General features: G+C 47.0%; 1 protein-coding gene across 12 annotated transcripts in view; it reads right to left on the reverse strand.

Moving 5' to 3' along the window:
• hspg2 (heparan sulfate proteoglycan 2) overlaps positions 1–14,628 on the reverse strand; it is a 181,428-nt gene that overhangs the window by 10,759 nt on the left and 156,041 nt on the right. For 8 of the 12 annotated variants that reach the window (XM_024376129.2, XM_042299582.1, XM_042299579.1 and 5 more), the window contains 20 exons: positions 13,555–13,750; positions 13,133–13,312; positions 11,088–11,348; positions 10,740–10,902; positions 8,364–8,461; positions 7,884–8,150; positions 7,545–7,657; positions 7,246–7,393; positions 6,962–7,078; positions 6,677–6,694; positions 5,597–5,681; positions 5,236–5,380; positions 4,955–5,057; positions 4,646–4,755; positions 4,367–4,574; positions 3,203–3,424; positions 2,200–2,444; positions 1,796–1,967; positions 1,465–1,587; positions 41–97 (listed from right to left, as the gene is read on the reverse strand). In XM_024376129.2, coding sequence (XP_024231897.1) covers positions 41–97; positions 1,465–1,587; positions 1,796–1,967; positions 2,200–2,444; positions 3,203–3,424; positions 4,367–4,574; positions 4,646–4,755; positions 4,955–5,057; positions 5,236–5,380; positions 5,597–5,681; positions 6,677–6,694; positions 6,962–7,078; positions 7,246–7,393; positions 7,545–7,657; positions 7,884–8,150; positions 8,364–8,461; positions 10,740–10,902; positions 11,088–11,348; positions 13,133–13,312; positions 13,555–13,750 — 3,031 coding nt within the window. The remainder of the gene's footprint in view (positions 1–40; positions 98–1,464; positions 1,588–1,795; positions 1,968–2,199; positions 2,445–3,202; positions 3,425–4,366; positions 4,575–4,645; positions 4,756–4,954; positions 5,058–5,235; positions 5,381–5,596; positions 5,682–6,676; positions 6,695–6,961; positions 7,079–7,245; positions 7,394–7,544; positions 7,658–7,883; positions 8,151–8,363; positions 8,462–10,739; positions 10,903–11,087; positions 11,349–13,132; positions 13,313–13,554; positions 13,751–14,628) is intronic. The other 4 variants (XM_024376139.2, XM_024376138.2, XM_042299574.1 and 1 more) reach the window with 2 other exon arrangements.

Raw genomic sequence — 14,628 nt, forward strand, 5'->3', positions numbered from 1 at the left:
ACAGTTGTGTCAGGCAGAACTGAAGGGAGGGATACTGTACCATTCCCCCCGCTACCCTCCAAATTCCACAGGGCATCGGTGAAGCTGGAGACCTGGCCTGTGTGTGTGGAATATAGCCATTAGAGGGCAGGGATAAGACGCACCAGATCATGTGGCTTTGACACCCAACACTACAGACTACTGCTGGATCCTATAGAGTAGAATAGTTTTTGGATGTTACGTTGTGGAGGTTAGAGTGTGGAGAATCATCTTCATATGGGCCCATTCCTTAGACGAGGGGTCTGGTTGAGGCCGAGCTAATGCAATGGTCCATGGGAGAGAGATTGTTATGTCTACTGGTAACTAATATCTCTGTCAAGACTATAGGGGTGTATTCTAAGCTAACATATACACAGTGCTACTGGGAAGCGATTTGATGGTATGCCCAGAGATATTTGTATCTCCTAATGAAGAAACAGCGCTACAAATAAAATCAGCAATCACAATTATACTATACATCAGCATTTATGGCAACAGTGCTGGACTAATTGAGAGAAAACAAAAATACTATATGTGAACACAGTCAAAGTGTTATAATTAGGTAATTAGGTTGCAATGATTTCTTATCCAGATACTCTATCCAGAATTGTTCCATTTGATCTGCTAGTCTCCTTCACTGTCTATGATAATAAAGTCACATCTAATGGGACTAGAATATATAGTGGAATGGTTGTGTGTGTATTGTGTATAGGAGGGGACTACAATATATAGTGGAATGGTTGTGTGTGTGTAGTGTATAGGAGGGGACTAGAATATATAGTGGAATATATAGTGGAATGGTTGTGTGTAGTGTATAGGAGGGGACCTAGAATATATAGTGGAATGGTTGTGTGTGTGTAGTGTATAGGAGGGGACTAGAATATATAGTGGAATGGTTGTGTGTGTGTAGTGTATAGGAGGGGACTAGAATATATAGTGGAATGGTTGTGTGTGTGTAGTGTATAGCAGGGGACTAGAATATATAGTGGAATATATAGTGGAATGGTTGTGTGTGTATTGTGTATAGGAGGGGACTAGAATATATAGTGGAATGGTTGTGTGTGTGTGTAGTGTATAGGAGGGGACTAGAATATATAGTGGAATGGTTGTGTGGGTGTAGTGTATAGGAGGGGACTACAATATATAGTGGAATGGTTGTGTGGGTGTAGTGTATAGCAGGGGACTAGAATATATAGTGGAATGGTTGTGTGGGTGTAGTGTATAGGAGGGGACTAGAATATATAGTGGAATGGTTGTGTGTGTGTGTAGTGTATAGGAGGGGACTAGAATATATAGTGGAATGGTTGTGTGTGTGTAGTGTATAGGAGGGGACTAGAATATATAGTGGAATGGTTGTGTGTGTGTAGTGTATAGGAGGGGACTGGAATATATAGTGGAATGGTTGTGTGTGTGTAGTGTATAGGAGCGGACTAGAGCAGTACTCACTCTCTCCACAGACGGGGCCATTGAAGCCTACAGGACACACACACTGGCTGTTGACACAGCTGCCTCCGTTCTGGCACTGGTCACTGCTCTGGCAGGTATCCTTCAACACCTCACATCGCTCACCTGGAGAGGGCACAGAGACAGGGGTCAGAAATTAGAGGGGTCAAAGTGGCATTAGGGGGAGAGATACACACGACAGTTCTCGTTTAGGAAAGATTATTTTCAGAATAGGGTTATTGAATGACAATTATTAAATCAATCTACGGCACATAGCTCTAACCAAACTGAAATCCCATAGATAAATGAAGTACTAACTATACAATGGACTCACCCTCGAAGCCGTCCTTGCACAGACACTGGTACTCATACTCGGCGCTCGGCATGCAGCTGGCCCCGTTTAGACAGGGGTTGCGGTCACAGGGACTGTTGTCCTTACACTGGATGATGGCCATGCTGTCTGTGAAGCTGTAGGACAGGTCCACCTTCTTACCGTTGATGGACACCTGGACAACAGACAACACAGAGGGTTAGAGGTCCAATCAAGTCCAATTATTCAAGTCAAACGATCAGGGAAAAGAAGACAATTTCATGTTTGTTTTTTAAACTGTTGATGTTCTGTGACTGTGTGGATATGTGATGCTATTGTAGTAATATGGTGGGTATAAACATGACATAAGTGCTTATGAATTATAATAAAGGCCATCATGGCTTATGCTGTGTGTGTTTTGAGCTCACCTCTCCTATGCATCCATCGTACACAACACTGATGTTAAGGGCCTTGGGTATGATATCAAAGTTGGGGACTCCTCCTAGGTACATGGGGGTGTGGATATTCAGGCCCTGGGCCTTGCCTGGCGACGACCTCCTGACCTCCCGGCCACCGTCAATCTTCAGAGAGCCATCCTTGTCGAGGCGCCCGGCTTCCAAGCGGTGCCACTGGCTCAGGGTGACCGGCTCAGGACTGCGCAGGACAGCTTGGCCTGGAAACAAAGACAGTAGCATGATTTCCACTATTATACTGTCTGAGAACGGCAGTGCTTGCTAATGCTTTGCTAGTTTCCTTTTCCACTGTTTTGTTGATACCTGAGAGGAGCTAAGTGAAAACTAGGCCAATGAAACAGCGGAGATACTTAATCTAGAGAAAATGATTATATCGGTCAACAGTTACAGGTGACTCAATCTATTAGTTAAAGGAATTCTTCAGGATTTTGGCAATGATTAACTCTTGGATACCATTTTTATGTCTCTGTGTCAAGTATGAAGTAAGTTAGAGGTAGTTTCACGAGCCAACACTAACTAGCATTTACGCAATGACTGGAAGTCTATGGTATTTCCTAGCATGCTAGCAGATACCATAGCGCAATGACTGGGCAATGACTACCAGTCATTGCGGCTAAGGCTAATTATCAATTGTGCTAGCAACTTCATTCAAACTGCAAGCAGAGACATAAACATGCTATCCATGAGTTCATCTGACTCTGAGGAAGTAGATAAAGTGCCTCATTGCCAAAATCCCGAAGTATCCCTTTTAGATTCAAGAATCTATGGCACAACCATAAACAGCTTTGAGCTCGAAAACGAAAAGGTAACAGTTGGAGAGGATACAGCAGATTGAGTAGCTATCATAGTATAACAGTATCAGGGCCTCTCACCCACATCAAATAATATAATTAATAATAAAACTCCTTATTGTGTACTATGCAGTATACAGTATTATATTGAATCTCTACGCTCTCACCAGTCCCCAGTTCATAGCGGAACTGCACGTGTCCATCCACCATCTCCAGGGAGACAAAGTCCTCCGTCTTCATCTTCTTGCCCACGCTGAAGAACATCAGACCGTCCAGGTTCATGGGTTTGAACTCCATCTCGATGCGCAGGTCGTTGTGGATGTTGGTCAGAGGAGGGTATGCAATGTACGAGTCCATACCGTCAAACAGGGGAGTAGTCACCAATTCACCTAGAGGAAACAAACATCAACAAGATGTTCAAATATGATGTCTAGAAAGAAAGTGGGATCATGCCTCAATGGTTATACGGTACAGCAAACAAGGGAAAGGAGGTCCGCTGTCGTATTGCCATCAGAGGCCCGCATGGGGCGAGCCGTGGGGCCCGTGTGGGGCGAGCCGTGGGGCCCGTGCCATCAGAGGCCCGTGTGGGGGCATCGGGGGCCCGTGTGGGGGCGAGTCGTGGGGCCCGTGTGGGGGCCCGTGTGGGCGAGTCGAGTCGTGGGGCCCGTGTGGGGGCGAGCGTGGGGCCCGTGTGGGGGCGAGTGGGGCCCGTGGGGGGCGCCGTGGGGCCCATGTGGGCGAGTCGGGGCCCGTGTGGGGCGAGTCGTGGGGCCCGTGGGGCGGTGTCGGGGGCCCGTGTGGGGGCGAGTCGTGGGGCCCGTGTGGGGCCCATGTGGGGTGGGGGCGGCCGTGGGGCCCGTGTGGGGGCGAGTCGTGGGGCCCGTGTGGGGCCCGTGTGGGGCGAGCCGTGGGGCCCGTGTGGGCCCGTGTGGGGCCGTGGGGCCCGTGTGGGCGAGCCGGGGGGCCCGTGTGGGGGGGGCGTGTGGGGCCGTCGTGGGGCCCGTGTGGGGCGAGTCGTGGGGCCCGTGTGGGGCGAGTCGTGGGGCCCGTGTGGGGCGAGCCGTGGGGCCCGTGTGGGGCGAGCCGTGGGGCCCGTGTGGGGCGAGCCGTGGGGCCCGTGTGGGGCGAGCCGTGTGGGCCCGTGTGGGGCGAGCCGTGTGGGCCCGTGTGGGGCGAGCCGTGGGGCCCGTGTGGGGCGAGCCGTGGGGCCCGTGTGGGGCGAGCCGTGGGGCCCGTGTGGGGCGAGCCGCTGTTCTACCATCTTCGGGTGGGCAGAGACTTGCCCACTCGAGGAGGGGACATTGCAAAGGAAAATAACCTGTTTCCCTTACCGTCCATGCACTTATTTCCAGACTTCCCCAAGTGGCATCGGCAGTCGTAACCCAGGGTGTTCTGACGGTTGATGCAGGTGGCGTCTGGTCCACAAGCCTCTGGGTGGCAGCGCAGGGAGGAGTGGTGCTGGCAGTTACTCCCTGTGAATCCTCTGGGACAGCTACACTTGTACAGACTGGCATCAGAGTCCTGGCATATCCCTCCATTCTGGAACAAAACATCACAATGAATGAATTGTATTTAACAAGTGGGGTCTGAGGTAGTGGTGGTCAGCTGACCTGACAGGGACGGTCAGTGCAGACAGGACAGTTGGACACGCCCGTAGAGCTGCGGTCCAGATCCTTGAAGATGACCTCATCACCTTGGATGACCAGCTTACGGATGCAGCCTGGACAGAACAAGAACATGAACCTTAAACCATGAACCAATGAGAACATTCCAAAACAGTGAACAATAGCTCTATAACAATTCAAAATGATTGAATTTCACCTCCAGTTGGCACTAATATCACTCCATACAGTGTAATCAAAGTGTGTAGTACTGTTGTTAAGCATAACTAGCTACAAAACAAAACAATGATTTCTAACCAATGAAGCCAGTCTTGAGGCTAGCGGTCTTGGCCAGGAGGGTGTAGTTGGGGTAACCACCTACATACAACTCCTCATTCAGATCCAGCCCCTGGAACTTGCCCTGTGATACGAGACAGGAAACAGTGTTCATGGATTAATCTCCTGCATATGTACTTTGTATAAATTCAACAGTCTATAACTGACCATGAAAAACTACCTGGGAGCCTCTGTTGGATATTTTTGTCTGAATAATATTGTTCAACAGTCTCTGGATCAAAAAAATAATAATGTAAAACTACTTGGGAGCTTCCGTTGACTGGAGCCTCTCTGTCCACTACAATGGAGCCCTGTGTCTGGTTTCGGTGGAGTTCTATGGTGTGGAACTCTCCTAGTTTGATGGGTGTGGGGTAGCGGATGGTGGCCATGCCAGAACCCACGTCAAACCTGCCGGGAGAAAATAGTTCAGGTTAGCGTTATTGCTATCGTTCTTGTTATTATCATTGTCACTCTCATCATAATCGTGATCAGCATCAATATTGACAGACTCTAATGTCAGTTTAAGTTACCATTTATCAATAAATTGTTTATTCTTACACATTGAGCTCATATAGCGTGCATAGCAACCCCTAATGCTCCAGAATGACACAGCCAGGTGCTCACCTGAACTCAGGCCTTCCTCCCACCAGCCCCAAAGAGATGAAGTCTGCTCCCATGGTCCTCTTCTGTCCGTTATAGATGATCATACCTGGTGGAAAAGTAGAGGTACAATTAATTTTGTTCACACACCTCCCCTCCTAGAGCCAGTCAGAAGCAGAGGCACCAGGGTGAGAGCTGAGGTCACTCAGTCAAAAAAGCTGCATGCTAGCAGGTTTAGGGCCAAGCTTGGGACAGTCAAAGCCAGGTTCTAATATCTGCTGCCCTGGGGCATTGCTCTGTCTGGTCTGGTCTAGCTCTGCCTTTACACGGGCTGCATGCCAATGACACATGCTCTGCTAAACTCTTCCCAACTAGCACTGCGGCCATCATCATCATCAAGGTCAAGCCAGGGCAGTCTAAAACCATGCCTCCTAAACATCAGCATATCCCTAACATCTATGGCTCTGAAAGGGAAGAGGATAGAGCTTAAATGCGGCACAAGTGTTGCTTTGTTATTCTGTTCACTCTGTATAACTTCCATAAAGTTGGTATGGAAGTTGTCATCAGAGTATGTGTGTCACCCGTTAAGCACCCCATCTTGCTGGTGGTACTGTGCTCTGTACTAGCGTCAGAACTGGGAAGACAAATGCCTATAGCCACATACAATACTGTACAATGTCCATTATGAGGCTCATTCATTGTATAGGTGAATAAGACATTGTATTTCAATAATTTTGCAATAATAAAGTGTGTCTTTGGAAGCAGCATTGCAATCCTGTTGGTATAAGCTGATGCAGAGTGATGAAATGGATTGTAATAATAGCCATCTTTCCATGCATCGGCATCATACTATCTCAACACCATTAGGCCAATGACTGTAATGGATTGACGAGCGGGGGGCTGCCAATACAACCATCATGCCTGAATGAGGACATAGGTCATTCTCCATAGGCTTCTCTCTCACTGCTACCAGCTGTACTCTACATTACAATGCCTTATACCAAGGTAAAAGGTAAACATCACTGGTGGCTTTTATGGACTTTTAGCCCAAAAAGCAACACCTGCTTCATTCTTGAGTGTGTGAGTTACAGCACTGCGACTCACCCGCATACAGTATGAGACCTTCACACCGCATAGGTGAGAACAGAGGGAGAGTGTGGAGAGATAGAAGAACAGGGGGGTAAAATCATACATGGGAAAACGACAATAAATGACAAACAAGACAAAAATAAGGAACGACAACATACTAAAGGACACAAAATAAGATCATAACAGATGGAATATCATTGAGTCATAAAAATGCATAAATCCACTGACACCGAAACTCTACAGACAAAAACATTAGTCTAGTACATTAATGTGATTATACCAATGTGACTGAATTCTCACCATCAGGATTGTCTGGCCTGAAGCTGATCTTGATGCTGAAGGACTTGTAGGCGTTCTTGATGGTGGGCAGAGTGAGGTAGGACAGGGGCTCCTGGGTGAAATGGGGCATCACTCGATCTGTAGAGATAGAGGAGTTATAGTTAGATACTGCCAATATTTAAAGTTCCCCTCTGATTGAACTGACTGTCTTTGAACTACAGACATGGAACAGGGAATCATAGAGTTGGATACAGGCAACAATGTTATATTCTCTTCCACAGTGTGTTTCTATAGAGCTGACTGACCATGGACTTTGAGGGTGGTGAAGGCCTCCACTTTTCCCTGCTTGTTGGAGGCAGTGCACACGTATGTCCCAGAATCCTCGTGGGTCAATCCAGGAACCGTCAAGGTGTTGACTACCTGTATACACTTAGGAGGAAGCTCCCCATCCAGCTACAGAGAGAAGGATGCACAGAACATGTTACAAAAGGTTCAATCAGGATCCTGTTCACAAGGCACATACTGTAGATGGAAAATAGTCAGATACAGATAGGCACCATCTTCACTAGTTTGTTTTCCGTTGCGCTGATAGGGTGTTGGTTACCTTGGACCATTTGATGGCAGGCACTGGGTATCCTGATGCCACACAGGGCAGGACAGCATCAGATCCCACTGTCACTTCCTTCAGCTCTGGCAGAGCTGCGATCTGGGGTAGGGCTTTACAAACAAACATCTGTCAATACATGGTCGGAGGGGACAAGAGCTATAGGAGTGTGTGTGTGTGTCTGTGCATGTGCGTGTGTGTGTGCGTGTGTGTGCGTGTGTGCATGTACGTGTGTGTGCGTGTGTGTGGTGTGTGTGTGTGTGTGTCTGTGCGTGTGTGTGTGTGTGCGTGTGTGTGTTTGCAGACGTACAGGACCAGTACACTTCTTTTTCTACTCACACTGGACATTGAGGACCACCTGGGACTGCACAGAGCCCACATCGTTGGTGGCAGTGCAGCGGTACTGTCCAGCGTCAGCGTCTGTCACCTGTTCGATCTTAAGCATGCCGCCCTTCACCACAATGTGTGCCGGTAGCAGCCCTCCCACCTTGCTCCAGCGCACCGTGGGCTGGGGCTCGCCGATGGCCTGGCACTCAAACTCCACCGAGTTACCAACCATAACAGTCTGCACTGAGGTACGTACGTTGATCATTACCTTGGGAAGGGCTGCAGGCAATGAGGAGAGGAGAGAGAGGGTTCATACAAACACTGAATTAATACTGTAAAAATAAAGATAATTGCAGAGCCATTTATAGAGATATACATCTATGTGATTCCCAGATCATTGAGAGGGATTGCATAGTGGGGCTATACAAAATATGATGTGTTATAAATATGGGTTGTGACAGTGTCAATGATTGTATGAGGGTGTTGGCAAACCTTGGATGGTGAGCTTGGCGGTATCCTGAGCCTGGCCATGAACACTGGTGGCTCTGCAGATGTAGACGCCCTCATTGCTCTGATCCAGGTTCTCAATTCTACTCAAAACACACAAGGATCAGATACAGGCAGATAACCCAAATGCACGTCCTGATTTCACAAAGAGGGACATGATCATGGATCATCATTTTGTTGTTCCTGGATCATCATATGGTTAATCCTGGATCATCATTTAACTGTGGTGATCCTGGATCATCATTTAACTGTGGTGATCCTGGATTGTCAATTAACTGTGTTGATCTTAGATCATCATTTAACAGTGTTGATCCTGGATTATCGTTTTTATTTTTTTTATTTAACTGTTAAGTTAGTGAAGAACAAATATTTACTTATTTTATTTACAATGACGGCATACATCAGCCAAACCCGGGATTACACAGGGCCAATTGTGGGAGTCCCAATCATGGCCGGTTGTGATATAGCCAGGATTCGAACCAGGGTGTCTGTAGTGACACCTCTAGCACTGAGATGCAGTGCCTTAGACCGCTGCGCCACTCAGGAGCCCAACTGTGTTGATCCTGGATCATCATTTAACTGTATTTTTATTTTTTACCCCACCTTTATTTAATCAGGTAGGCTAGTTGAGAACACCTTTATTTAACCAGGCAGGCTAGTTGAGAACAAATTCTCATTTACAACTGCGACCTGGCCAAGATAAAGCATATCAGTGTGACACAAACAACAACACAGAGTTATACGTGGAATAAACAAGCATACAGTCAATAATACAATAGAAAAAAAAGAAAGTCTATATACAGTGTGTGCAAATGGCGTGAGGAGATAAGGCAATAAATAGGCCATAGTAGCGGAGTAATTACAGTTTAGCAAATTAACACTGGAGTGATAGATGAGCAGATGATGATGTGCAAGTAGAAATACTGATGTGCAAAAGAGCAGAAAAATAAATAAAACAATATTGGATGAGGTAGGTAGATTGGGTGGGCTATTTACAGATGGACTATGTACAGCTGCAGCGATCGGTTAGCTGCTCAGATAGCTGATGTTTAAAGTTAGTGAGGGAAATATAAGTCTCCAGCTTCAGTGATTTTTGCAATTCGTTCCAGTCACTGGCAGCAGAGAACTGGAAGGAAAGGCGGCCAAAGGAGGTGTTGGCTTTGGGGGTGACCAGTGAGATATACCTGCTGGAGCGTGTGCTACGGGTGGGTGTTGTTATCGTGACCAGTGAGCTGAGATAAGCCGGAGCTTTACCTAGCATAGACTTATAGATAGGTCATCTATAAGTCTATGCTAGAGGTAAGAATCCGAGAATTGAGCCAGTGGGTCTGGCGACGAATATGTAGCGAGGGCAAGCCGACGAGAGCATACAGGTCGCAGTGGTGGGTGGTATAAGGGGCTTTGGTGACAAAACGGATGGCACTGTGATAAACTGCATCCAGTTTGCTGAGTAGAGTATTGGAAGCTATTTTGTAAATGACATCGCCGAAGTCGAGGATCGGTAGGATAGTCAGTTTTACGAGGGTAAGTTTGGTGGCGTGAGTGAAGGAGGCTTTGTTGCGAAATAGGAAGCAGATTCTAGATTTCATTTTGGATTGGAGATGTTTAATATGAGTCTGTAAGGATAGTTTACAGTCTAACCAGACACCTACGTATTTGTAATTGTCCACATATTCTAAGTCAGAACCGTCCAGAGTAGTGATGCTAGTCGGGCGGGCAGGTGCGGGCAGCAATCGGTTGAAGAGCATGCATTTAGTTTTACTAGCATTTAAGAGCAGTTGGAGGCCACGGAAGGAGTGCTGTATGGCATTGAAGCTCGTTTGGAGGTTGATTAACACAGTGTCCAAAGAAGGGCCAGTTGTATTCAGAATGGCGTCGTCTGCATAGAGGTGGATCAGGGAATCACCCGCAGCAAGAGCGACATCGTTGATATATACAGAGAAAAGAGTCGGTCCGAGAATTGAACGTTGTGGTACCCCCACAGAGACTGCCAGAGGTCCAGACAACAGGCTCTCCGATTTGACACACTGAACTCTGTCTGAGAAGTAAATGGTGAATTAGGCAAGGCAGTAATTTGAGAAACCAAGGCTGTTGAGTCTGCCGATAAGAATACGGTGATTGATAGTCGAAAGCCTTGTCCAGGTCGACGCATACGGCTGCACAGTACTGTCTTTCATTGATGGCGGTTATGATATCATTTAGTACCTTGAGCGTGGCTGAGGTGCACCCGTGACCAGCTCGGAAACCGGATTGCACAGCGGAGAAGGTACGGTGGGATTCGAAATGGTCAGTGATCTGTTTATTAACTTGGCTGTTACGTATTTGGACTGCCTGCTGTAAAGTGACTCCTGGCTCTCTCACCTCAGCACTCCGTCTTTGATGTGATGGTTGGGGGGCAGGGCTCCTCCCTCCTTCAGCCACTCCATGGTGGTCCCCAGGCCTCCTGCAGCAGAGCAGGTGAACTCCACAGCACTACCCTGGGCCTTCACCTCCACCTGAGGAGACACACGCACCGCTAGGGGCGCTACACACACACACACACAGGCAGGCAGGCAGGCAGGCAAGTGCATTCACACACAGATGCACACACACATACACAATAAGGGAGTGTTTGTGTGCTTCACTGAAGGTGGTTTTTATGATAACAAAAACCTTACTGTAGACAAATTTCATCAACACAGAAGCCAGGATGTGACTGGGCTTACTTACATCTGACTGTAACCTTGGCATGTGCTTCACTGGTGCCCACTTTGTTGGAGGCGACACACTTGTAAGTGCCAGTGTCTTCGGCTGTGGCCAGGTTGATCTGGAGGTCTCCTGCTTGGACGTCAGCCCTGGTGGACAGGCTGCCGTCCAGCTTGGTCCACTGGAAGAGCAGGGGGGGAGTACCATGGGCCAGGCACTGCAGTCGGATCACCTCGCCCACACGCACTGCCACGTCGTCGGGCAGGGAGGTGGCATAGGGAGGAGCTGCATCACAGAGACATGAAAGGTTAGAGATACTAAAGTGACTAGTATTAGGAATAGATGATGATGTGTGACTTGATTCAGGAAGCTAGTTCCGACTTCACAGTAAGGCCGAAATTATTATCATTTTCTAATCGTTTTTTCTTCCGATATGCCTTCTTTTTGGGGGGGGGGATTTTACCCCTTTATCTCCCCAATTTCGTGGTATCCAATTGTTTAGTAGCTACTATCTTGTCTCATCGCTATAACTCCCGTACGGGCTCGGGAGAGACGAAGGTTGAAAGTCATGCATCCTCCGTTACACAACCCAACCAAGCCGCACTGCTTCTTAACACAGCGTCATCCAACCTGGAAGCCATCCGCACCAATGTGTCAGAGGAAACACTGTGCACCTGTCAACCTTGGTTAGCGCGCACTGCGCCCGGCCCGCCACAGGAGTCGCTGGTGCGCGATGAGACAAGGATATCCCTACCGGCCAAACCCTCCCTAACCCGGACGATGTTAGGCCAATTGTGCGTCGCCCCACGGACCTCTCGGTCGGGGCCGGTTACAACAGAGCCTGGGCGCGAACCCAGAGTCTCTGGTGGCACAGCTGGCGCTGCAGTACAGTGCCCTTAACCACTGCACCACCCGGAAGGTCTTCCGATATGCCTTCTTGAACATGTGAACTTTCTTGATAAAAAAATTGTAGTTGATCTGTAAATATGGATACAAAATGTAAATGACAAGTCTAGTTTAGCCAAGGAGAAAGTATATAGCAATACAGGGAGAAAGGCAGGATCCTCCCTGGATGACTGGCTGTGATATTGAAGGGGCTAGATATGCCGAGAGATGTTTGGCCTGTCATATCACAGGCTTCTGCCTACATGTATAACAGAATGGGGTTTCCCTGGTCAGTATATAGATAATCTTTGCTTCTGCAGATTTTTGGAAAGATATAGTCATGGACAACTGCAAAAGCATTGCTACAGCGCTCAACAACATTGCTGCCCTGAATTTAGTGTAGGTTGGCATTTAATGTCATGAATCTTGACTTAGAGGCATCTCTGCAGAGGGGTCACTAGCTCGTACAGCCACAAAGTCATAAAATAATTTAAAACCTAATCCTAACTTTAACCACACTGCTAACTCTAATGCCTAACCCTAACCTTTAATTTTGCTCAGTTGTGCCTCTAGGGCAAGATTCATGACAATAAAGGTCAACCTGCAAATTTAGCTGATGCTAACGACAAAGCTCAGTTGGAGAAAGTTTAAATAGAGAGATTACTTACTGCTGACTCATATGCATTTACATGGGTGGGGCTAAGGGTTAAGAGGGCGTGAAAGATGCTGAATGGGCGTAAACAAAGAAGAGGTCTCCAGCAAGTGTGAACATTCCGCAAAATCTTTCAAGGGCTTTTTTTCATACTTCCCCTGAGTGGTTTTACAGCATAACTTTCCCATGTTTCATCTACAGTTGATAGATTTTTAAGCTATAAGTCTATATTTTTTTGAAACGTAAAAGCAAATCACTAAATTAAGCTCGCATAGAGATGTGAGGTCACATTTATGCATGGTGAGACGTGATTCATGAGCTGTGTCATTGAGTTTTACTGGTGTTAATAATCTATATAAGTCTCCACAATATTTCTGTTCAGAATGGAACCAGCAGTGATGAAACCCTAACCTGGACCCAGATCTCTTTGGTTCCAGATTTGTATAGCCAACACGATCACGATTAACAGGAGTTGGTTAAGAATTACAAAAGATTTGGGACCAGGCTAATAAAATCTGTTTATCAGACTCACTCTCCACATCCAGCATGATGGTGACCTCTGTGGTGCCCATGTTGTTGGTGGCGTTACAGATGTACTCTCCAGAGTCTGCCCGGCCAACACTGGGCAGGACTAGGGTGTTGTCCACTACCTTATGTCTCCAGGGAAGAGGGGCACGCAGCTTAGACCATGTGATCTTAGGGGAGGGGAATCCTTGGGAAGGAGGGAAATCACAATATCAGTGTGTAAAAAGGACTTAAGTGAATGTAAATGATTTGTAATGCCAGTTGTATGGTCTTAGCAAAGATGAGGTGTCTATGACATGAAGTTCCTCTCAACTCTCATTTGTAGGATGTATTCTCTGTAATAACAAGTATCAATACAATCAAAACCTGGGGAACTCTGTTATCTTTGCTTTAATAATCGTTAGTGTAATTTGGAAGTGCATCAGTTACCGTGAGCGTCACATCTCAGTGTGGTGGTCTGTCCCTCCACCACCACCATAAGGGGTTCTGGCACAGAGGCCCGTGGCGAGGTGGGCACCTGGGCACCCCCTTCTACGATCACTTCCACCCTGGTCTCGGTGGTTCCCTCGTTGTTGCGGGCCGTGCACACGTAGGTGCCACTGTCTTCTGGACGGGCCACTAGGACCTGGGAGGGGAAGACCGTGTCGTGTCTTTTGGACTATCATTAATGTGAAGACTGTTATATTATCAAATCATTTCTCTCGGTGTAATTATTACGTGATTAAACATGAATTAACTAGGAAGTCGGTGCACCACGGGAAAATGTTGTTTAAAGAGTTACTATTTCCTGAATTTAATTGAACTATTTTCATATCTTATTGATTACAGTCACTTATTAATGTATTACCTCATCAGTCATATTCTGAATGTATACCAATTGGCTTAATTATTTATTTACTAACTAACTAAATAATCACACAGAAGAACATAAACACACACAGGATAGGTTATACATATAGAGCTGGCGGGAATTTCTATGCAGCAGCAGAAGAGAGATGCTACGTCTGGTAAGACGAGGGGTGGAGGTGTGTGTCTATTTGTCAATAACAGCTGGTGCGAAATGCCTAATATTAAAGAAGTCTTGAGGTATTGCTCGCCTGAGGTAGAGTACCTTATGATAAGCTGTAGACCACACTATCTACCAAGAGTGTTCTCATCTATATCACTCGTAGCCGTCTATTTACCACCACAGACCGATGCTGGCACTAAGACCGCACTCAACCAACTCTATAAGGCCATAAGCAAACAATACAATTCTCATCCAGAAGTGGAACTCCTAGTGGCCGGGGACGTTAATGCAGGGAGACTTAATTTACCAAGTTTTTACCAGCATGTCACATGTGCAACCAGAGGAAAAAAAACTCTAGACCACCTTTACTCCACACAGAGATGCATACAAAGCTTTCCCCCAACCTTCATTTGGCAAATCTGACCATAATTATATCCTCCTGATTCTCCTCATTCAAAAAGGAATTGCAATTTACATATTTTCGAGTGTAGGCC

Source organism: Oncorhynchus tshawytscha, linkage group LG16 (assembly GCF_018296145.1).
Source record: "Oncorhynchus tshawytscha isolate Ot180627B linkage group LG16, Otsh_v2.0, whole genome shotgun sequence".
In the NCBI taxonomy this organism is placed as follows: Eukaryota; Metazoa; Chordata; class Actinopteri; order Salmoniformes; family Salmonidae; genus Oncorhynchus; species Oncorhynchus tshawytscha.